This window comes from Rutilus rutilus (genome assembly GCF_951802725.1).
Source record: "Rutilus rutilus genome assembly, chromosome: 11".
NCBI classification, from domain to species: domain Eukaryota; kingdom Metazoa; phylum Chordata; class Actinopteri; order Cypriniformes; family Leuciscidae; genus Rutilus; species Rutilus rutilus.
The window spans coordinates 38,135,614-38,159,217 of NC_140216.1; the positions used below are offsets into that span (position 1 = coordinate 38,135,614).

Below are 23,604 nucleotides of genomic sequence, written 5' to 3' on the forward strand. Positions count from 1 at the left end.
CTCCTATGCTGAAAAACTGTTGAGGAACATTCTTCTTCTTCTTCTTCTGTAAATTGTATTGGTAGCTTGCAATCATTGTGCATTACCGCCATCTATTGGACTGAGCTGTGATCACACTGGGACATCATCATAAAAAAAAAAAAAAAAAAAGAGGAACCTTTAACATCCTATAGGACCAAAGCCCAAGCGCTGCGTGTTCAGCTCCTCCAGCTTCCACCCTGAGCTCCTCAACCTTCAGGAAGACTTCCATAGTAGGAAAAAAAAAAAATACTATGGAAGTCAATGAGACCAGAAACTGTCTGGTTACTGATATTCTTCTAAATATCAGAAACTCGGCTGAATGGATTCGAAAACGGTAAAACTCAACTGTTTAACTCTGGGGGAGTTGTAAAATGAGCCTATTTCCAAAAAAAGTGGAGTATCCCTTTAAGAAACAAAGCAAATGATTAGTGCTGTGAACATTCTGGAAACATGTCATAATCACACACAGGAAGGATGAAAATGATTCATTCACGGAAATAAATGATGGAATTCCTTGAAGAGGCAAGGGCCGTTTCTGCAGAACAGATCTAGGAACATGTTGTCCTTTCTGTACAGAAGCATGTGAACAGTTCAATGCTGCCAATGTACCTGCAAACACCAGTGAGAGAAATGCATATTCTCACAAACAGAGAACACTGTTTGACTTTTTGTAGCATTTTTAAGATCATTCGTTAAATTAAAATTCTTCTTAAGATTAAATCTTAAGAAAACAGATAAGAACATTCTAAAGAAATGTTACAAAAGATTTACCTTATATGTTTATTATTATTATTATTTAAGTAGCTAGGACCCAAGTGACCCAAAAGTCACTTTTTCAAAAGTCTTCACACAGTTCTCCTATCAAACTTTGAGCTCATTTCACATTCAAAAAGCAAACTAAGCTAAAAAACACAAACAATAGGTAGCATTGCACATTTTGGTTAGTAACATTTCTTTAAAAAAAAAAAAAAAAAAAGAAAGAAAATTACACATCCAATTTAGCAGACTTTAAGAAGACCAGTTTAATATACCAAAAGAACAATCGCAGGGTATTTTTATTAAGCACATAAATATGTAAATGTATTTGTAGTATACTTAGCACAAAATAAATGTTTTCCAAACACATTATATATATATATATATATATATATATATTTTTTTTTTTTCCACTAGGGACCTCTCTACTGTATTGAATTCAAGCTACATTCTCCATGTTTACATTAAACTACAAATTTATTCTTAAGATAAATGATGATAATGAAATTGATGCGAAAGAAATTGTTAGTTCTTCAGCTACAATGCAATCTTTGTATGGGATTTTTTTTAGATCATTTCAAGTGACCCAGTTAATGAGAAATGTGTACAAGATGTCAAGGAACATTCTGTATTTTAATGAAGGCAGAAAAAAACGTCCGGACGTCATTATGTGCTTTTAAAAGGCAGTATCGCCACAGGTATAAGAGGCATAACCTGCAGACTTAAGCCACCGAGGCAACAGCGAAATTACAATCAACGTGTTCAGTAATATATCTGCTTAAAGATTGGTAAGAACATTTTATTTCACTAAAGATGATTGTGTGAATTATGTTTATATATTAAATTATCGTTTAATTGTGGGAAATATCACAACAGGAAAACATTTATATTGGATGCCTGGTTTTGTCTTTGTCAGACATAGCAGTATATGTGTCAAATTAAATTAAATTAAATTAAATTAAATAATTAAGTTTTGTAATTGTAAAACTTCTTCAGTTACAAAAAAAAATTGCAGTAACATTATTTTGTTTACAAGTAATCTTTATGGTTTATATTGTAAAGCCCTATGTGACAACTATATTTATATTATGTTCAATATAAATAAGCTTTTGTCTTACTTTACTTTATATATCTTAATTGGGAAATGCTCTTTCTATGGGGGAACCAAATTCCAGTCAGGGGCATCCATTTAAATTCTGGTGTTACTATCAAAGGAAAATAATGTAGCTAAACACAAATAAATATTAATAATAAGAGTGTCATAATAGAAAAATATTGTAGTAAATAATAATCAGTTAGAATTTGATTAGAATTTTGTGATATCTAATGGATAAACAGAAGTAAGATGTCAAATGTGTGTTGGAGTAAATTATAGAGTAGTAAAAGTAAAACTTTGTTTATGTTGACATTAGCTTACTTGTATAGTAGGTTTATTTGAACAGATGTTGCCATCTCTCATCTCGTCTTTCCGGATTGTTTTGTTTTTCACAAAAAATATTCCAGAAGCATTATAAAACTATAGCTGGTTATACTAATAAAGTTTACACATTCATTAACTCTTCAGTGACTCACGTTGCAGACTCACTGGACGCTTTCCAAGATGGAGAGAAAAGCTTTTATTATTTTCTATATTTTGATTGGTAGGTGAATCAACTTTACAGTAATTGAGATCAAAATTATCATTAAAAACAATCTTTGATTCACTTGTATATCAAATTTACATCATTTTTCCAGCAACTCAGTCCACAATGACAGACTCGGCATCATCCCCGTCATCAACCTCTCTTGCTGAACCATCCTCCACAACACCAGAAGCTACAGAAACAGCAACAATGTCTCCTTTCACAGCCAATGCACTGCTTGAGATCCGCTGTTCAGAGACATTTATACCTGAACTCAACGACTCATCCTCTCAGGCCTTCAAGGACAGGGCTAAGCATGTTAAGGAGAATGTGAGTTTAAACCCACTTAACTGATTCACTATAACAACAGCTTACATCAGGGAGTCTCAAACTTAGCTGAACCCCTTAAACTTTACTTGATAGGCTACTTCCTAAGATTTTACATTTACATTTACATTTAGTCATTTAGCAGACGCTTTTATCCAAAGCGACTTACAAATCAGGACTAAATTAAGCGAGTCATCATGAAGAGGCAAAAGACAACAACAACGCAAGAAGTGTTCAGAATACGAAGTTCAGGCATTATTCAGAGTAGCATAAGCATGATAAGTGGGATTTTAAGGGAAAGGTTTTTTTTTTTTTAATAAAATAAAGGCACATTCCTATTTTCACGGTTCTCTAATGTTGTTTAATAGTCACATGACACGCAGGTAATCAGATAAAATATTTTAAAAAAATAATAATTTTCAATTAGTGTTTTATTTGGTTGTAAAAAAATGCCTTGTCGTAGTTTTTGTAACAAGACTTGCGAGTGAACTCAAACCTCTTGTGTCCAAATTACAGTCCACATTACATGCATACTGGAGTTATAGGAGCCCAATCAAACGGAATAATTATTATTATTTTAATAATGATAATAATTGCACTTCAAAATAAACATCTTAAATAGTTATATTAAAATAAAAATATGAATAAAACAAACTCATATTTCACTAATATCTTCACTTTCAAACATCCAAACCCATTTTAAATCCTCAAGCTTTTATTTTTTTATTTTTTATTTCATTTTACTGGTGAAATGCTGTAAACTTCTGCACTCAAAAATGTGAGAAATTGCATATTGCCTTCCAAAAATACGTATTAAACTCACAGTATATACAGAGAGTTTGTCGGAAGCATTTCCTGACTCAAGACCCTGAAAACAGCGACAGCTTTTGATTTGATATATCATGATTTCAGTTTGATTTTGATTGCAGTTTTTTCCACTTGCTAACACACAATTTTGCAAACAGGCTGGTTTTATCAAAATACTTAACACAATTCACAAAACCACACACCCAAACTGCAAAATACCTAATATATCCTGCAAAATGAAGCACTGCAACCAAAACTACAAATAGCATTATCAAAGTCAAACTTTTGCACGAAATGTTTTTTGTCTAACCAACTACACACTGTTGGGCATAATGAAAAGCACTCTCATCTTTAGTATGCTCTGCCATAATACTAAAATAGTTCAAATTGTAGAAAATTCTTCAGATTGTTCACATGCACAGAAATATTTGCAGGCACACACACACAAAAATATGCTCACAAAAAACAGTAAACTGAAAAATATTGAATTGTTATTGATTAACCATTGAGGTGTTTGGTCAGGTGACACATGTGTCGGCCAATCAGCTCATGGAGTGTCATTTTGAATGGCAGTGTTTTGAAATGGCAAACATGTGACTTTATGTCAGATTGTTGTGTCTTATGCAGAGAACCGTGTTCAGCGCGTTTAAAAAGTGCCATTTTGAATTGCAAAATGTGTGTAAAGCAGAAAATGTGTTTAGACTTTTGGAGACTTGAGAAGAGGATTTGCTCTCTGTGTGTCAGTTTAAATAACTGTGCTGTGCGTGTCATTTTAGTGTGTTAGCAATTGGAAGAAACTGTAACTGTACAGCTATTTATATTTATTTTGCATTTTAAGCTTTTCATCAACTCACAAGCCAAATCATACCAAATTACAGGTGTTTATTGTAACTGTCTGTTATTCGTTACAGCTTGAGACAATCTACAAATTGAAGTATCCTTCCTTCATAAGAGCTCACGTCTTAGGCTTCAGGTAAGTATATAATATTTATAATATTTAAAGAATGCGCGCGTGTGTGTGTGTGTGTGTGTGTGTGTGTTCATGCATGAAACTGGGACAAAGCAAGAGTAAATATACTGTGGCCAAATTGTCAAATTATAAAGGAACACAGTATAATACTGTTTCTGAATTTCATTCCAGAGCTGGGACAATTGTTACAGACTTAGAGCTCGTTTTTGAAGGAGATGTGCCGTCAGCTGATGAGATAGCACTTGCATTATTGGAAATCAATAACCTGAACATAAGTTCTGCTTCTGTCACTGTTAATGATTCAGGTAGGTCTGGTAACACCTGAAAAAAATAAAAAATAAATCTTGTTTTAAATGTGTTCAATCTTACAGAAAAAGTCATGTACAAAATAAAGTATTTCTGAACTGAAAATTCATTAAATATGATACAATGACATTTCTTTGTCAGACGTCGGTGTTGGCATGAGGTTCAATCTAACTTTATAATTTTTTCTAATATCAGAATTTCCAATAGTAGTACCAATAACTGTTCCTAGACCACCCACCACTAGTGCATTCACTTCAACAGCATCTACAGCAACATTGCCTGCTTCAGCCTCTCCTTCTTCAGCCTTTCATAGTACAACTGGATCATCCACAACACCAACAGGTACTTTCAACAGCAAAACATCCACAACAAAAGCCACATCGACTCTTGCTGCGTCATCCACTAGCTTATTTACTTCAGCCACTCCTTCTTCATCTGCTTTTCATGCAACTCAATCATCCACAACACCAACCACAACATCCACAACTAGTGCAACACTTACCACAACAGCATCACCACCAACAGCTTCTACCTTGATTTCAGCCGGCTCCTTTTCACCAGCTTCTGCAAGTACAGTCGAAACATCCACAACACTTACAACAATATCCTCAACAGCCACATCAACTCTTGCTCCATCATCCATCACTAACACTGGAGTCACAACAACTACAACTTGACCCACTACACCCACCACAACTAAAGTGCCTACAACCACTGCAAAAATAGTACCTGAGCTACTAACAGATCTGGAGTTTCACTCTTTTGACACATTTACAGATGCTCTCAACAATTCAGAGTCTCGGGAGTTCAAGAATAGGTCTAAGCTTGTGAAGGATCAGGTGAGTTGAAGCAACTGGAGCCTCTCTGATGATAAATGTCTTGATTTTTAAAACCTGTAGCTTTTTTTTAATAATCACTAGGACACATTTCTCAATACTTAAATCACTTTGTCAAAACTCTACACACATTGAGCACAACAGCAGTTTATGTGGGCTAAACTGTGGATCATTTGTCATTGATTTGGCTCTAAAATGCATTCAATAACAACATATTTCAGAATACATTGATTATTTTCTCACTCAGACACAAACACCACCAAAAATCTATGAAACTTAGGAATAATTTTGTACTGTAATGCAACATAAACTGCAGTGTATTCTGAACAGTAGAGAGAGTCATTCTTAAATTATCGTTTAATTGTGGGAAATATCACAACAGGAAAACATTTCTATGGGATTGATCTAGCAATTGTAAAACACTCTAACAGAGGAGAAAATGACTAACACTTTAACTTTGGATATTCCTTATTGTTTGTTATTTGTTCCAGCTTGAAACTGTCTACAAACCCAGTGTTAGATTTTGGAAATTTGTTGTCAAAGATAGGTAAGTGTGTGTGTGTGTGTGTGTGTGTGTGTGTGTGTGTGTGTGTGTGTGTGTGTGTGTGTGTGTGTGTGTGTGTGTGTGTGTGTGTGTGTGTGTGTGTGTGTGTGTTGAGCATGAACATTGAACTTTTAATTATATGTGCTTGCAAAATGGATTCCCCTATTACATCCTTTTAATATATTTCATCAGGAGAACACAACTAGTTTTCAGCTTCAACCAATCTTTACCATCCAGCACAGAGAGTCCAGACACCCTGACAGCAGCAGAACCAGGAAATGTCAATCCATTGAACATCATTTCTCAGACAATTTCCGTCAATGGTTCCAGTAAGCATTATTACTCAATAGACATTCTTCTGTCATGTTATTATCATAGGGTCAAGATACAAAACCCTCACTTTTTTCTCATTTTGACTTGAATGAAGCAAAAAAGGTATTTTTGATCTGATCTGCTAATCTTTCTATTACAGCTCTTGCTACAGCGGCTGCATCTTCAAGTGCATCAAAGATTGAATCACATCTGCTACAAGCAACAGGCCTCATTATTATGGGAAAAATATTAAGACTTTTCCTGTAGATCCTTTAATCATATATCAACCACATGTGAGAGTTCAGCAAGGCATGCTGTAACAAATTAAACAGCATATTAGTATCTTATAATATTTGCAATTACAGCACACTCTCGATTTAGGGTGTAGGTTCATTTAAAGATAAGTTTGATTTTGCACTATTCCTCAAGAATATAATTCTTAAAATACATTTAATCATTTAAAAGTAGGTTTTTTTTTAAAAAGGGAATGAATTTCTATTTTTCATGCTGTCTTCTGGGAGGGAAAAGAGGGCATTTTCTGCATGTAATTCCATGTAATGTTTTTATTATTATTTTCAAATGTAAACATTGTAAAAGTTTGCTCAGCTGTTTTCAGGATAAAAACAGTTTTTTTTTTTGTCATTTAATTATGATCAAATAAACATGAGTTTATATGGGCCAAAATATGTTGCTTTCATGAAAAGACACGCTTCACAAATCCCTTGAATGCTAGACATTGGGTCTTACTTTGCAATGTACAAATTTCAAATGGGAAAGGAACTCAGTTTAGTTTTAATTCATTCTTTCAGAGTAAGCTGAGAACTGGCATTTTTGTGAATTGTTGATAAGGGTTGACAGCATAGTTCGAATTACAGGGGGTACTGGGGGGTACTTTACCACTTAAAGGAATAGACATAGATTTTTTATTGATACTGTTGTAGTACTAGGATGGTAATGAAGGGTTAAAAAACTTCACAGGACTAATAAACTTATAATAAGTGTAGTAGAACATAATGGTGTTGTTCTGTTGCTTAAAATGTTAAGAGCCTATAGCGGATTGATCCTTTAGCTTGCTTCCACGAATGCGCTTGTGTGCGCCGCGATAGAGAAGTTTTCACACTCCTGCATCTTTATAAATAAAGATACGTTTTGCAACCTGAACCACTACCTTACCACTCATTATACAATAACCACTATCTCTGTCACATATTAAAATCTCAACTTGACATGTTGTGTCCATGATTAGCAGCTTCTTGTTTAAAGAGATGTATCTATCAATTTAGAGAATGTATCATTTTCAGGGAGGTTAACATAGCTTACCTATAGTACCTGTTAAATACAGTATATTTAAATATACTATTTAAATATACTAATGGACAAACCACTATGCTATTGAGGATAGTAATTTGCTGCAATGTGATAAATATTAGAACCTCATTGTGTAAGAAACATAGGGGGAACAGAATCCGACGGCAAAAAAACAGCTGTCAGAATCCGTTCCCCCACTCCCATTATGAGAGGTGTTGATGTAATGACTTAAAAAATGCTGATTCTATTTTGTGTGTGGATGGAATTTAACTTGCATCAGTTTAAAGATTTTTTTTTCTGCCTTTTATCATGATAGAAAAGTATAGTATCAATAAAGTTCGACGACCCGGGACTTGAATTCGGGTCGGCCAAAAAAAAACAAAAAAACATATTTTCAGGGCACTGACCACTAGGCTATTGAGGCTAGTAATTTGCTGCAATGTGAGAAATATCTGAACCTCATTGTGTAAGACACATAGGGGGAACGGAATCCGACGGCAGAGAGTTCAGCTGTCGAAATCTGTTCCCCCAGCCCAATGATGAGAGATGTTGATGTATCGGCTTAAAATATGCTTATTCATATAAAATATGCAAAATATAGTCTGTGGATGGAGCTTAACTTGCATCAGTTTAAAGACATTTTTTTCTGCCTTTTATCATGATAGGACAGTATACTATCAAGAGAGTTCGACGACCCGGGACTTGAACTCGGATCGCCCAAAGCTAAAAAAAATATATATTGTCAGGGGACTAACTAGGCTATTGAGGATAGTAATTTGTTTCACTGTGACCTCACTGTGTAAGAAACATAGGGGGAACGGAATCCGACGGCAAATAGTTCAGAGGGTTGTTCCATAAAACAAGATTAGAATACAAGCCAGCCTTATTTTGGCTAGTCAGACTCATTGTCAGATGATTCTGTTTCATAAAGCAAACTTAAAATAGTTCGAACTCAGTTACTCTGGCAACTTATGCTGGGAAACTAGCCTGGTCCAGGGCAGGCTAACTGTCAGGCTAAGCCTCAGTTGTTACACAGATCCTCTAACACTGACCAATAGGAACACAATGACTGACACTCTCTCATACCATTATTTGACTTTATTAACCATTGTCAGTCCAAAAATAAATATACAGTAAAGAACATCAACTTATATAAGGCTACAATGATAAATGAGACAATATAGACCTACAAACGTGTTAAATTGTATGTGAAATGTTTGTTAATGTTGTCAAAAAAACAATTATTGCTTTAAAAGCTGTAATTTTCAGCATTCTAAATAAGCATAAGTCATCTTTGTTAAGTAGCTTAGGTCCTAAACTCAAAACTATATTTTGTATCTTTATTATATTTGGTTTCTTAAAAAAATCTTCCCTGAATTACTTGTGAATTTTTTTTTTTTTTTGTATAAAATATATGAGTGTAATGAGCTATAAGTTCACTGCAACTTATCCAACATCCTAAAGATAAATGATTATAATTAGAAGATATTTCTGGTGTCATAAAATATCGCATAGCCTATTAATTTTCCAAGCAAAATTTATATATTGGTCAGAATTATTGCGCTACTATTTGGCGCGCATGCGCGCAGCAGCGCTCGTTCAATGTGAAGTTTAGCAGCAAAATGGAAATATTTGCACGACTTTCTAAGATTTACAGATGGAGAATATTCCTGTGAAATGTAAGTTTTGCAAACACCATGTCTCAAACAAAATATACGCTGTTTGATGGTGGATCGATTTGATCTATGATCGACCTCTAGGGCTGCTTCAGAAACGCGTGCACATGCAGTTATTTAGACTAGATAAACCTGGATCAAATTAGTGGGATTGCGTGAACTTTAATTACCTTTTATGAAACCGCTTTAGCCCCAACTTATTTGTTAGGTTTATTCAAGTCGGGTTTTGGAGTTTAACCCCCGCTTTTCTTAGCATCTTTTATGGAACAACCCTGTGTTATCCCACTGCTCCAAACACTGGATTAAGTTTGCCCTCTAGTGGAGCACAATAGATACAACCTACAGTGCCATTTCAACACACACACACACACACACACACACACACACACACACACACACACACACACGGAGAGATTGATATAGATTAGATATAGATCTTTTTGAGTAAAGGCAAGAACTGGTTATTGAAAATGTTACATTTTATATATAGGCCTACATATATGCATTGAATTATCTCTCTAAAAATAGATGATTTTATTGTTAAAAAATGCATTGATTTTATGTCAAATTACAGTAAACTAAAATATAATTCTTGTTACCTTTGTGAATTCATAGTTGAAGACATGTTCATAAAAATATATTAAAATGACTATTTAAAATAATTACTATAAGGAATGACAAGATTTTTTTTTTTAGCACTTAAAGTATTTTAATCTTTGTCCAAATAATAGAAGTTTAATCTTATTTAACTTTTTTTGGTCATTTAAAAATAACAATGGTGCCATGTCATAAAATGACCCAGTCAGTCAGAGATATTAAAAATAAATATTTTTGAAGGCAATACCAAGTTCTGGCATGAAACTCTAGATGGTGCAGGCTGATTGGTCCTTAACTCATTTGGTAGTGATCACATCATTATCAATTGCACAGCTGATTGGTTGTTGTTGCATCAGCAGCCAATGAGCCGCGGCTCAACATTTAAATATGGTAGAGTTGCTGTTAGCAGTGCAGCATGCTTTCAGAAACCCTCCTCCTAGGAAAAATATAATAAATATGTAATATAGTGCACAGATTTAGCAAAATACTCCTCTCTGTAGCAAATTTTTTTAACCAATTAACGTGCTATGGCAATTAATTGTCTTTCCTGAGGTAAATTTCCTGAGGTAAACGTTATGTGACATTGTTCTCCACTGTTTTATTGACCTCTTTCCGCAGTTGAAAAACACTGCTTGATCAACATTATTTAAGCATAGGCCTATACATTTCGGTAAGTTGTACTGTATCTTTCAACCAACCTATTGTTTCATTCATGTTTATTACTAAAGAGTAGGCTAAGGCAGTGGTTCTCAAAGTGTGGGGCGCAAGGTTACTGCAGGGGGGGCGCAGGAGATCAGCAAAAAAAATAAATAATACAGCCGTAAGCGGTAGTGATAACGCTCTTCTTTTATAGAGCGGCAACGAACGGCAATTACACTGAATCGTTCTTCTTCAGACCGTTGGAACAAGCCCAACATAGAAGTTGCTCACCAAAAAAAAAAAAACTCTTCAGCGGACCGAATCATGAGCTGCTATTGTGAACGCGGCACTCCGCTGCTGTGCGCGCTCTGGTGAGAAGACCAACCAGAAGCTGAGCTCGTGAGGCACTCTCCAAAGCTACTATATATTACATTTTAATTATAAATTAAAAGTTAAAGTTCTGGTTTATTATTCTCTCTTACTGTTGATTCAATGACATGACAAATTAAAACTATTCCTGTTTTTCATTGCACGTTTATATTTTATTTTGTAATTTTTTATTTTGAATTTTTCAAGGAGAAATACAGAAAGCAGGCCTTCAGTAATTTCCTAAATCAAAGACACTTGTAAGTTTATCATTGCACGTTTTTCATTGTAAAAAAACTTTCCGCCTATATATATATATATATATATATATATATTTAAATATATATTAAAAAAATTTTGGGAGGGGGGGCGCCAGATTTTTTAAAGGTTTAAAGGGGGGCGCGACCAAAAAAGTTTGAGAACCACTGGGCATGAACGGTTCACATGCCGCTTGAACTGAGGGACTACAGCAATCTGTCAGGTCACGTTTACAAGTGCCAAAATGGTATTTATTGTTTGAATTTCGTAATAAAATTGACAGAATCTGAGAGGTGAGGATTCATAAAGTAACCTGCAGTGTCTTGTCTGTCACGGTCTGTGTCCTCTTCGCAATTTTTCTCTGCGTGAGAAAATGGATGTGTGGCGTGAGAGCATGTGAAAAGTCTGAATGTGAGTTGCAGCCTTAAAGGGACACTTCACCGCTGGAAAGATGAATGTGTATTTAAAATATGAGGTCATTTAGGTCAAATATGAGGTCAAAAGGTCATTTATGTAGAAGAAATGTGAAGAAATTTTAGAATTTGGAGCTTTCTAGACTGAGAAAAGCCAGAAAATGTATTATATATGTATAATGTATTATGTGGATGAAAGACAACAACTCCCAGAATGCACTTGCTTCGCTGCCCTATAGGAGGCCACTCCCAAGCCACGCCTACCGGTAAGAGAGCGCAGTTGAAAACAACAAGGTTAGGCTATTAGTGAGTCTCCGTGACGAGTTTGCCAGGGATTTCGGGATCGCCCAAAATGTTCGGGATTCGGCTTTTGCGTTCTACAGTGGCCATTCATCATGTTTTACTGTGGCGAGCAGGACGAGGCGGAGAACGGCGCGAGGCCGGTCGCGTCATAACTGAGACGCATCGGTTTCATATCTTTCACGGAGGAGCGGGAATTCTCCACAGAACAAGAGCCTGCTAGCTTAGCTTCCAAATAAATACTGATCTGTGATAGGTCTGTTAGCGCATTAGGTCCAACCCCCTATGGGCGGGTTTGAAAGGGTGGGAACTAGTGCCTGTAGTCTCAACAGAAATCCCCCCCTCTTACACTTCCTCCGACCAAAAATCCAAAAATCGTCATTTTGCGTCATTGAGGGAGGAAGTGTAAGAGGTAAATACGGATTTCTCCTGTCTCAGGGGAAAATGAGAGAGTGTTGCACGACCATTCAATAGTATGACTGGGTTTCTAACAATGCAAAGCTTAATGCAAATGGGTGGAGTGTTCCTTTAAATGTATTGTGAATTCGACATTACAAAACCGATGCCCGTGTCATGATCACCAGAATGCACTCCTCAGACCATTCCACCTACATCTCGATAGTTAGCCTACCTCAGGGATGGGCAACTTCGGCCCTGGAGGGCCACCGTCCTACAGAGTTTAGCTTCAACCCTAATCAAACACACCTGAACAAGCTAATTGAGGTCCTCAGGATTACTAGAAAGTTCAGGTGATTTTTTCAGGGTTGGAGCTAAACTCTGTAGGACAGTGGCCCTCCAGGGTCGAAGTTGCCCATCCCTGGCCTTGGCCTACCACATCTATCTACATATCCCATTTCCCATTGTCTGGGCTCATTATCCATGATTACATTCACCTGTTTCTCATTATCCCTGTATACTCATAAACCTGTTTTTAATCATTTGTGAAGTCTTGTAGTTGTAGTGTCTGAGGGCTCTCTGGTTTACTGTGTCATGGTTTTGATCTTCTACCTGTTTTTTGGGGGATTTTCTAGTTTGTCTGTGTTTTCTGCCCTGTTGTTTATTGTTTGAATTATCTGCCCAGTATTTTGACCATTTGCCTGTTTTATGGATTACGATTCTGATTGCCCCAATAAAAACTGCATTTGGATCCTCAGCCTTTGCATCTCTGATCAGTTTGTGACAACATGATTATGGAAAAATGCTTAAATATTGAGAGAAATATTAGTCAAACCGGTTATAGGTCGATCTCTACTAAATAGTGTTTTATTATTTTTTTTTTTTTTTTTATTTTTTTTTATCCTTAAAATAGGCCTATGTGTTTTGTTGAGGAGACTTACACCAAACAGGTGAAAAAACCCCCACAGATTCATGTTGATAAAATTGACCTGATACCAGAAGATCAGACATGAGGGTGCAGGACTTTTTATACCAGAGAGTAAGAAACCTAGCAACTACCCAGAACACCCTAGCAACCACTTACAAAACCTTATTATTAAGTACATAATTCAGAAAAAAAGAAATTAAAAATAAAATAAAGGTAGCTAAATAAAGGTAGGTAAATTATTCAAAAGCAAAAACATATGTCTTTAGATGCTTTAAAAAATGTAAATGCTTTGAGCTTGTCTAATTTGATGAAAGGTTCCAGACATTTGGAATAAAGCTTTATCTGATCTATTATGGTTTTGATGTTATTTTAGAGTCAGATATCCTGTCTCTGAAAGTGCCCATAAGTGACCCTGTAATTTGACCTGGGTAATGTTTGTTTGGCTGTTACACCCTTAAGAAACATAGCAAAGGATTAGTGCTGTGAACATTCTGGAAACATGTCATAATCACACACAGGAAGGATGAAATCGATACATTCACGGAAATAAACGAACATGCCAATGGAATTCCTTGAAGAGGCAAGGGCCGTTTCTGCAGAACAGATCTGGAAATCTGCTGTCATTCCTGTATAAGCATGCAAACAATTCAATGCTGCCAATGTTCCTACAAACACCAGTGAGATAAATGCATATTTCTCAGAAACAGAGAACACTGTTTGACTTTTTGTCGCATTTTTAAGATCATTCTTTAAATTAAAATTCTTCTTAAGATTAAATCTTAAGAAAACAGATGAGAACATTCTTAAGAAATGTTACAAAAGATTTAGGCCTACCTTATATGTTTATTATTATTATTATGCTAGGACCTAAGTGACCCAAATGTCACTTTTTCAAAACTTTTCACACAGTTCTCCTATCCAACTTTGAGCTCATTTCACATTCAAAAAGCAAACCGGAAACACTTAATCCATGTCTCAAATCAAGTCATTCTTCTAGAACAATCTAGCAAAGGTTTTTCACCATACCACACTTTATCAGTCATAAGCAAAATGAGCGAAAAACACTAACAATAGGTAGCATTGCACATTTTGGTTAGTAACATTTCAAAAAAACTAAAAAACAATTACACATCCAATTTAGCAAACTTTTGATAGCTTATTTTATGTACTTGCCGGCTTTTTTTTTCATTCAAATTTGGCTGGGTGACTAACACATTTTTCTGTGGTGTGACAAACTCAGAACACATACTTAATTTTGACTTCACAGGGGACTTAAAGAAGACCAGTTTAATCCAAAAGTACAATTGCAGGGTGTTTTTATTAAGCACATAAATATGTAAATGTATTTGTAGTATACTTAGCACAAAATAAATGTTTCAAATACATTTGAGTATATATATATTTTTTTTCACTAGGGACCTCTCTACTGTTTTGAATTTATGTTACATTCTCCATGTTTACATTAAACTACACATTTAATCTTAAGATAAAGATGATAATGAAATTGATGCTAAAGAAATTGTTAGTTCTTCAGCTACAATGCAATCTTTGTATGGGATTTTTTTTAGATCATTTTATATATATATATATACAGTATTACTGTAAATTGCTGTCTTATTGAGTTTGTGTTATGTAGGTTTTGACCTTGAAGTTGAACAGTTTTGAAAATAACTTAAACTTACAATTTGGCCTGCAAGTACATAGTGTCGACAATTGTGTCTGAGAGAAGAATTCATGCACTTTGAAAGATGAATGCACTTTGTGCCAATGAAAAAAAAAAAAAAAAAAAAAAAAAAAAAAAACACAGAATGCTTTTGTGCAATGTGTGATGAGTTCTGGAAAAGTGACCCAATCAATGAGAAATGTGTACAAGATGCCAAGGAACATTCTGCATTTCAATGAAGGCGGAAAAAACTGTCCAGACGTCATTATGTGCTTTTAAAAGGCAGTATCGCCACAGGTATAAGAGGCATAACCTGCAGACTTAAGCCACCGAGGCAACAGCGAAATTACAATCAACGTGTTCAGTAATATATCTCTGCTTAAAGATTGGTAAGAACATTTTATTTCACTAAAGGTGTTTGTGTTAATTATGTTTATATATTAAATTATCGTTTAATTGTGGGAAATATCACAACAGGAAAACATTTATATTGGATGCCTGTAACCCTAACCCTAACCCTAACCCTAACCCTAACCCTGTCTTTGTCAGACATAGCAGTATGTGTCAAATTAAATTAAATTAAATAATTAATTTTGTAATTGTAATTGTAAAACATCTTCAGTTACAAAAAAATTGCAGTTACATTATTTTGTTTACCAGTAATCTTTATGGTTTATATTGTAAAGCCCTATGTGACAACTGTCTAGCTCAATATAAATAAACTTTTATATTACTTTACTTTATATATCTTAATTGGGAAATGTTCTTTCTATGGGGGAACCAAATTCCAGTCAGGGGCATCCATTTAAATTCTGGTGTTACTATCAAAGGAAAATAATGTAGCTAAACGCAAATAAATATTAATAATAAGAGTGTCATAATAGAAAAATATTGTTGCTAGAGGAAAAATAATTTGATTTAAACTGATAATTCAGTTTGAATTTGATTAGAATTTTGTGATATCTAAGAGATAAATAGAAGTAAGATGTCAGATGTGTGTTGGAGTAAATTATAGAGTAGATAACTGTAAAAGGTCTTACGAACTTTGTAATAACTTTGTAAACTTTGTTAACATTAGCTTACTTGTATAGTAGGTTTATTTGAACAGATGTTGCCATCTCTCATCTCGTCTTTCCGGATTGTTTTGTTTTTCTCAAAAATATTCCAGAAGCATTATAAAACTATAGCTGATTATAATAATAAAGTTTACACATTCATTAACTCTTCAGTGACTCATTGCTTTCGTTGCAGACTCACTGGACGCTTTCCAAGATGGAGAGAAAAGCTTTTATTATTTTCTATATTTTGATTGGTAGGGGAATCAACTTTACAATACTTGAGATCAAAATTAAAAAAAAAATAATAATAATTAAAAAAAATATATATATTTGATTCACTTGTATGTCAAATTTATATAATTGTTCCAGCAACTCAGTCCACAATGACAGACTCGGCATCATCCCCGTCATCAACCTCTCTTGCTGAACCATCCTCCACAACACCAGAAGCTACAGAAACAGCAACAATGTCTCCTTTCACAGCCAATGCACTGCTTGAGATCCACTGTTCAGAGACATTTATACCTGAACTCAACGACTCATCCTCTCAGGCTTTCAAGGACAGGGCTAAGCATGTTAAAGACAACGTGAGTTTAAACCCACTTAACTGATTCACTATAACAACAGCTTACATCAGGGAGTCTCAAACTTAGCTGAACCCCTTAAACTTTACTTGATAGGCTACTTCCTAAGATTTTAATAAAATAAAGGCACATTCCTATTTTCACGGTTCTCTGATGTTGGTTAATGGTCACATGACACGCAGGTAAGATCAAATATTTAAGCTTTTTTTTTTCAGTTACATTTTTTCAGTAACCTCTGTCCAAATTGTCCACATTACATTCATACTGGCGTTTTAGGAGCCCAGTCAAACTGAATAATAATATAATAATGATAATAATTGCATTGCAAAATAAATATAGTGATATTAAAATAAAAAATATTAATAAAATGTCTTAAAAAATGAACTAACTTATATTTCAATATCTTCACTTTCAAATGACCAAACCCTCAAGCTTTTAACATTTCAAATCCTCAAGCTTTTATTTCTGCGGTGCATTTGACTGGTGAAAAGCTGTAAACTTCTGTCCTCAAAAATGTGAGAAATTGCATATTGCCTTCCTAAATTACGTGTTAAACTCACAGAATATACAGAGAGTTTGTCAGAAGCAGAATTTCCTGTGACTCAAGACCCTGAAAACAGCGACAGCTTTTGATTTGATATATCATGATTTCAGTTTCATTTTGATTAATTGTATACAGCCAAATCATATGAAATAAAGGTGTTTATTGTAACTGTAAATTGTTACAGCTTGAGACAATCTACAAATTGAAGTATCCTTCCTTCATAAGAGCTCACGTCTTAGGCTTCAGGTAAATATATAATATTAATAATGTAGTGGCCAAATTGTCAAATTATGAAGGAACACAGTATAATACTGCTTCTGAAAATTTCATTCCAGAGCTGGGTCAATCATTACCACAACAGAGCTCAATTTCAATTCTACAGAGGATGTGCCATCCATTAACGAGATTGCAAATACATTATTGATTGATCAGATAAACGTCACTATCCTGAACATAAGTTCTTATTCGGTCACTGTTAATAACTCAGGTAGGTCTGATAACAACTAAAAAAAAAAAAAAAAAAAAAATCTTGTTTTATATGTGTTTAGTCTTGCATGTAAAAAAAACAACAACAACAAAAAAAAAAACACATCTGACCTGGAAATAAATTAGCCATGATACAATGACTTTTCTATGTCAGTGTTGGCATGAGGTTCAAACTAACTTGATTCTTTTTTCTAATATCAGCAGTTTCAATCTCTCTAGTTGAACCAATAACTCTTCCTGGATCATCCACCACTAGTACATTTTCTTCAACAGCATCTGAAACAACAATGCCTATTTTTCCCCAACCCCCTTCAGAGTTTCATAGTACAACTGAATCATCCACAACACCAGCAGGTTCTTTCACAACCACAACATTTACCACAATATCATCACCACCAACAGCTTCTACCTTGATTTCAGCCGGCTCCTTTTCACCAGCTTCTGCAAGTTCAACGCTTAGTACAGTCCAAACATCCACACCAATATCAGCAGAATCCTCAACAGCCACATCGACTCTTGCTGCGTCATCCACTAGCTCATTTACTTCAGCCACTCCTTCTTCATCTGCTTTTCATGCAACTCAATCATCCACAACACCAACCACAACATCCACAACTAGTGCAACACTTACCACAACAGCATCACCACCAACAGCTTCTACCTTGATTTCAGCCGGCTCCTTTTCACCAGCTTCTGCAAGTACAGTCGAAACATCCACAACACTTACAACAATATCCTCAACAGCCACATCAACTCTTGCTCCATCATCCATCACTAACACTGGAGTCACAACAACTACAACTGGACCCACTACACCCACCACAACTAAAGTGCCTACAACTACTGCAAAAATAGTACCTGAGCTACTAACAGATCTGGAGTTTCACTCTTTTGACACATTTACAGATGCTCTCAACAATTCAGAGTCTCAGGAGTTCAAGAATAGGTCTAAGCTTGTGATGGATCAGGTGAGTTGAAGCAACTGGAGCCTCTCTGATGATAAATGTCTTGATTTTAAACCTGTAGCTTTTTTTATAATCACTATGGACACATTTCTCAATACTTAAATCACTTTGTCAAAACTCTTCACACATTGAACACAACAGCAGTTTATGTGGGCTAAACTGTGGATAATTTATTTGATCATTGATTTGCCACTAAAATGCATTCAATAACAACATATTTCAGAATACATTAATTCTTTACTCACTCAGACACAAACACCACCAAATAATTGTGTACTGTAATGCAAACATGGACCATGCAACATAAACTGCAGTGTATTCTGAACAGTAGAGAGAGTCATTCTTGTTTTGTATAGAGACATTTTACAAAAGAAAACATTATGCTAGCTGTTGTGTTTTTAGGTTTTTGTTTTATGACAGACAAAGTGTGTTTGTTGGGTGAAATCCATAGTGTTCTGGAAGAATGAGTTGATTTGAGAAATTGACATGATTTTAGTGCATTTTGAATGTGAAATGAACTGCCGTGACCAACTTTCAACCAAGACGAAAGTTGGTTAGGAGAACTGTGTGAAGAGATTTTAAAAAGTGACCCAAGTATTGAGAAATGTGTCCTAGCAATTGTAAAACACTCTAACAGAGGAGAAAATAACTAACACTTTAACTTTGGATATTCCTTATTGTTTGTTATTTGTTCCAGCTTGGAGCTGTCTACAAACCCAAGTATGTTAACTTTCTTGGAGTGATTGTCAAAGGATTCAGGTAAGTGTGTGCGTGTGTGTGTGTGTGTGTGCGTGTGTGTGTGTGTGTGTGTGTGTGTGTGTTGAGCATGAACATTGAACTTTTAATAATATGTGCTTGCAAAATGGATTCCCCTATCCTTTTAATATAATTTCAGACCAGGGTCAGTCATCACGAGAACACAACTACTTTTCAGCTTCAACCAATCTTTACCATCCAGAAAAGAGATTGCAGACACCCTTTTGACAGCAGTAGAATCAGGAAATGTCAATACATTAAACATCATTTCTCAGACAATTTCCGTCAATGGTTCCAGTAAGCATTATTACTCAATAGACATTCTTCTGTCATGTTATTATCATAGGGTCAAGATACAAAACCCTCACTTTTTTCTCACTTTGACTTGAATGAAGCAAAATAAGGTATTTTTGATCTGATCTGCTAATCTTTCTATTACAGCTCTTGCTACAGTGGCTGCATCTTCAAGTGCATCAAAGATTGAATCACATCTGCTACAAGCAACAGGCCTCATTATTATGGGAAAAATATTAAGACTTTTCCTGTAGATCCTTTAATCATATATCAACCACATGTGAGAGTTCAGCAAGGCATGCTGTAACAAATTAAACAGCATATATATTATCTTAATATTTGCAATTACAGCACACTCTCGATTTAGGGTGTAGGTTCATTTAAAGATAAGTTTGATTTTGCACTATTCCTCAAGAATATTCTTAAAATGCATTTAATCATTTAAAAGTAGGTTTTTTAAAAATGGAATGAATTTCTATTTTTCATGCTGTCTTCTGGGAGGGAAAAGAGGGCATTTTCTGCATGTAATTTCTAATGTTTTTATTATTATTTTCAAATGTAAACATTGTAAAAGTTTGCTCAGCTGTTTTCAGGATAAAAACAGGGTTTTTTTGTCATTTAATTATGATCAAATAAACATGAGTTTATATGGGCCAAAATATGTTGCTTTCATGAAAAGACACGCTTCACAAATCCCTTGAATGCTAGACATTGCGTCTTACTTTGCAATGTACAAATTTCAAATGTGAAAGCAACTCAGTTTACATAGTTTTAATTCATTCTTTCAGAGATATGTAAGCTGAGTGAGAACTGGCATTTTTGTGAATTGTTGATAAGGGTTGACAATGAAAACAAACTATCTATGATGATATGTGTGCTACTCACTCAACACAAGCTGTCAATGATCATTCTTCTGGGATTTCTGGCAGCGAATCAAGCCACAGAACTTCTGTGACAGAAGGAACTGTTTGAGTGTGAGGATGTGAAAATAGAAAAATAGACACTCTGCTACTCAAATGTTAAAATCACCCATGCTGAATGGTATGACCCTTAACATTGACACTGCTGCAAATACAAGGCTGACAGTGTTTTTTTTTTTGTGTGTGTGTTTTTGACTGACAGACAGCTAACATAACAGAGGCTCTGTATTAATGTTAACATTAAATATAGCTATTAGAAATAATAATAATAATAATAGAGTTATTAGAATCCCATCTCTTGGCCTAAAGCACCTGCTGATCATTGCTGCATTTAGTCCAGAGTAGAACTCAGCCATCATTCTCTTTATGTGAAATATTTAGACATTACAGTCATTCTAGTAGTATTAGGAAGATTATTGAATTGTTTTAACTGCAATACAATGTGGCAACTCCCCAAAAGCACACCCTGACCTTTTTTCTTGCACATGGTTTTGCTTCGGGACCCAGATTTTGGACTTGAATTCTAAAAACAAACTGTGCTTTGTACAATGTATTTCTCACATTAAAAGAATTTTAGATTTTTTTATTGATACTGTTGTAGTACATGGTAATGAATGGTTAAAAAACTTCACAGGACTAATAAACTTATAATAAGTGTAGTAGAAGAACACAGTGGTGTTGTCCTTTAGCTTGCTTCTGCGCATGCGGTTGTGTGCGCCGAGCTCAGTTTTGCGGGATTGGGACGGTGATTTCCAGCCCAAAAGCTCACCAAAACCCGCCCACTACAAGAAAAAAAACGCCCAAAATTTGACTGCCAAAATAATGCGATATACTTTCATTACCATGTCATTCAAGGTTGATAAGCACAGTTTGTATCTACTTAAAACAAAATAACGATGATAAAAAAAAAAAAAAAAAATTCCAGTAAAACAGATCAAAACAGGGCAATAATTAAGGAGAATTAGCCAATATGACTAAAATGTCCAGGTGGACACTGTCAAAACGGCAATCAAGAAATGAACCGATGACTTTAGCCCTCGGCAGAACACACTGCAGAACATAATGCAGAATTTAGCAAACAAAACGGATTCATTGATCCAAACCTTTTTCAGCAGCTGTCAGGGTCGAGAAGAGTGCATGCAGTCTGGATGGTGTAAAAGTTGCAGATGTCTGGTTAGGCTAGTGTGCACATGACGGGGTCGTCCCATATTTGATTTCAATTCAAGTCATTCAACTGTGCTCTCCTCTCAGAGTTAGGCTATAGTCACCATCGATATCTCCCACCACATGTAGGCCTACAGTTTTTTTTTTTTTTTTTTTTTTTACTACAGTTGCTCACTATCTCACTCTTTAGATAGCCTACAACTTACTGTATAGTAGGCTATATCACTTTGGCATTAGTGATCACTTTGAATATACAGATACAACTTATCACGCTCAATCGCATCTGCCTGTGGATTGCTGATTGGCTAAAAGTGCGTGCTCGTCGGTGATGTCAACCGATGTCAACACCAACGGCAGCTGACTCTGCATGGGCGTGTGTGCAGTAATGTCATGATGACTGATTTTATGGACTACATGCACGCTTTAGTTTAGTTTTTTAAAACCGCCGAACTGACCCCAAACCAGTCCAAATTTTGTCCACCCGCCCAAACCCTTTTTTACCCGCACAATCAAATTCAAAACCGCCCAATCTGGCAACACCCCGCGATAGAGAAGTTTTCACACTCCTGCATCTTTAGAAATAAAGATAGGCCTACGTTTTGCAACCTGAACCACTACTTTACCACTCGTTATGCAATAACGAGTATCTTTGTCACATATTAAAATCTCAACTTGAAATGTTGTGTCCATCATCTGCTGTTTCTTTCTTTTGCGTCACATGATTCTTGTTTAAAGAGATATAGGCCCTATCTTATATAGCCTAGGCCTAATCAATTTAGAGAATTGATCTTTTTAGGGAGGTTAACATAGTAGCTTACCTATAGTAGGCACTAGGCAGGCTACCTGTTAAATACACTATATTTAAATAAAAGAAATTGCAAATTATACCGTATATTTAAATTCATTTTTGCAATACAGACAAAACTAGGCTACCCGAGCATATCTATTGTAAGCATGAACAGAGAAAACGGTGTTGCGCTTGTTGTCATGATTCACGATTCTTAAGAATACAATTCTTCTTAACTGTCATGTTTTTAGCATTATTTTCGGGAAAAAAGGTTGAGAATATTTTATATTCACCACAACATTGCGTGAATGTTCTTATATGTTTTCCATAAGATTGTTCTTAAGACAAAACTTAAGATTTAAAATTTCTAAAAAAGAATGTAAAATAATCATAAATGCTATAATTATTTATGTATAATTTTTACGATTAAAATGTTCGTGAATCTGACCCCTGTTCTCCCACTGCTCCAAACACTGGATTAAGGGCGCCCTCTAGTGGAGCACAATCTTTTTACAGTCTATGAGCACAATAGATACAACCTAGAGTGCCATTTCAAAACACACAAACACAATTTAATAGTTATAAATAATTTATCTTAATGATATCTATGATGTAGGGTAGGGGGAAAACGCCTCTACGATAGTTTCTCTATCATAATTACTATAATAAAATATTTCTGTCTATCAAATCCTTTGTTTTACAATTAATGCAGTATAACTAGGTGGTAAAATCTAAATATTTGAACAAAACATGAAAAAATTACCTCAAGTGAGCATTAACTAGCTAGCTTGCTAGCAAAGTTAGCTCACTGATGGAAGGTAGTTAAATTTGGCTATTTTGGACATTGCTGAAATAAATATTAATATATATACATGTTGATACATTACTTGCCTTTTACCTTTAGAGATTAAAAACTATTGTCTGTTAATTTTGCTGTTGATCTATGAAGCAAACTGGTTGGTAAGAAAGGGGGCATTTTACCCCACCTTGGGGGGCGTTTT

The 23,604-nt window shown here is 35.1% G+C and overlaps 1 protein-coding gene across 1 annotated transcript; it reads left to right on the forward strand.

The window, feature by feature from the left end:
* The first annotated feature begins 15,348 nt into the window (after window positions 1–15,348).
* LOC311300000 (uncharacterized protein) lies at window positions 15,349–20,820 on the forward strand. The gene is made up of 9 exons (XM_084424037.1): window positions 15,349–15,434; window positions 16,297–16,357; window positions 16,473–16,690; window positions 17,416–17,477; window positions 17,567–17,718; window positions 17,919–18,685; window positions 19,380–19,441; window positions 19,578–19,735; window positions 19,880–20,820. Exons 2-9 carry the CDS (start codon window positions 16,318–16,320, stop codon window positions 19,984–19,986), a joined length of 1,566 nt encoding a protein of 521 aa, XP_084280163.1. The 5' UTR covers window positions 15,349–15,434; window positions 16,297–16,317; the 3' UTR covers window positions 19,987–20,820.
* Window positions 20,821–23,604: the final 2,784 nt, after the last annotated feature.

What these genes read in the sequence shown, in the direction of transcription:
- LOC311300000 (XM_084424037.1), top strand. Translation starts at nt 16,318, where the DNA reads ATGGAGAGAAAAGCTTTTATTATTTTCTATATTTTGATTG. An exon ending in CTAAGCATGTTAAAGACAAC is followed by an intron (nt 16,691 to 17,415) that starts GTGAGTTTAAAC and finishes AAATTGTTACAG; the next exon opens with CTTGAGACAATCTACAAATT. An exon ending in CTAAGCTTGTGATGGATCAG is followed by an intron (nt 18,686 to 19,379) that starts GTGAGTTGAAGC and finishes TATTTGTTCCAG; the next exon opens with CTTGGAGCTGTCTACAAACC.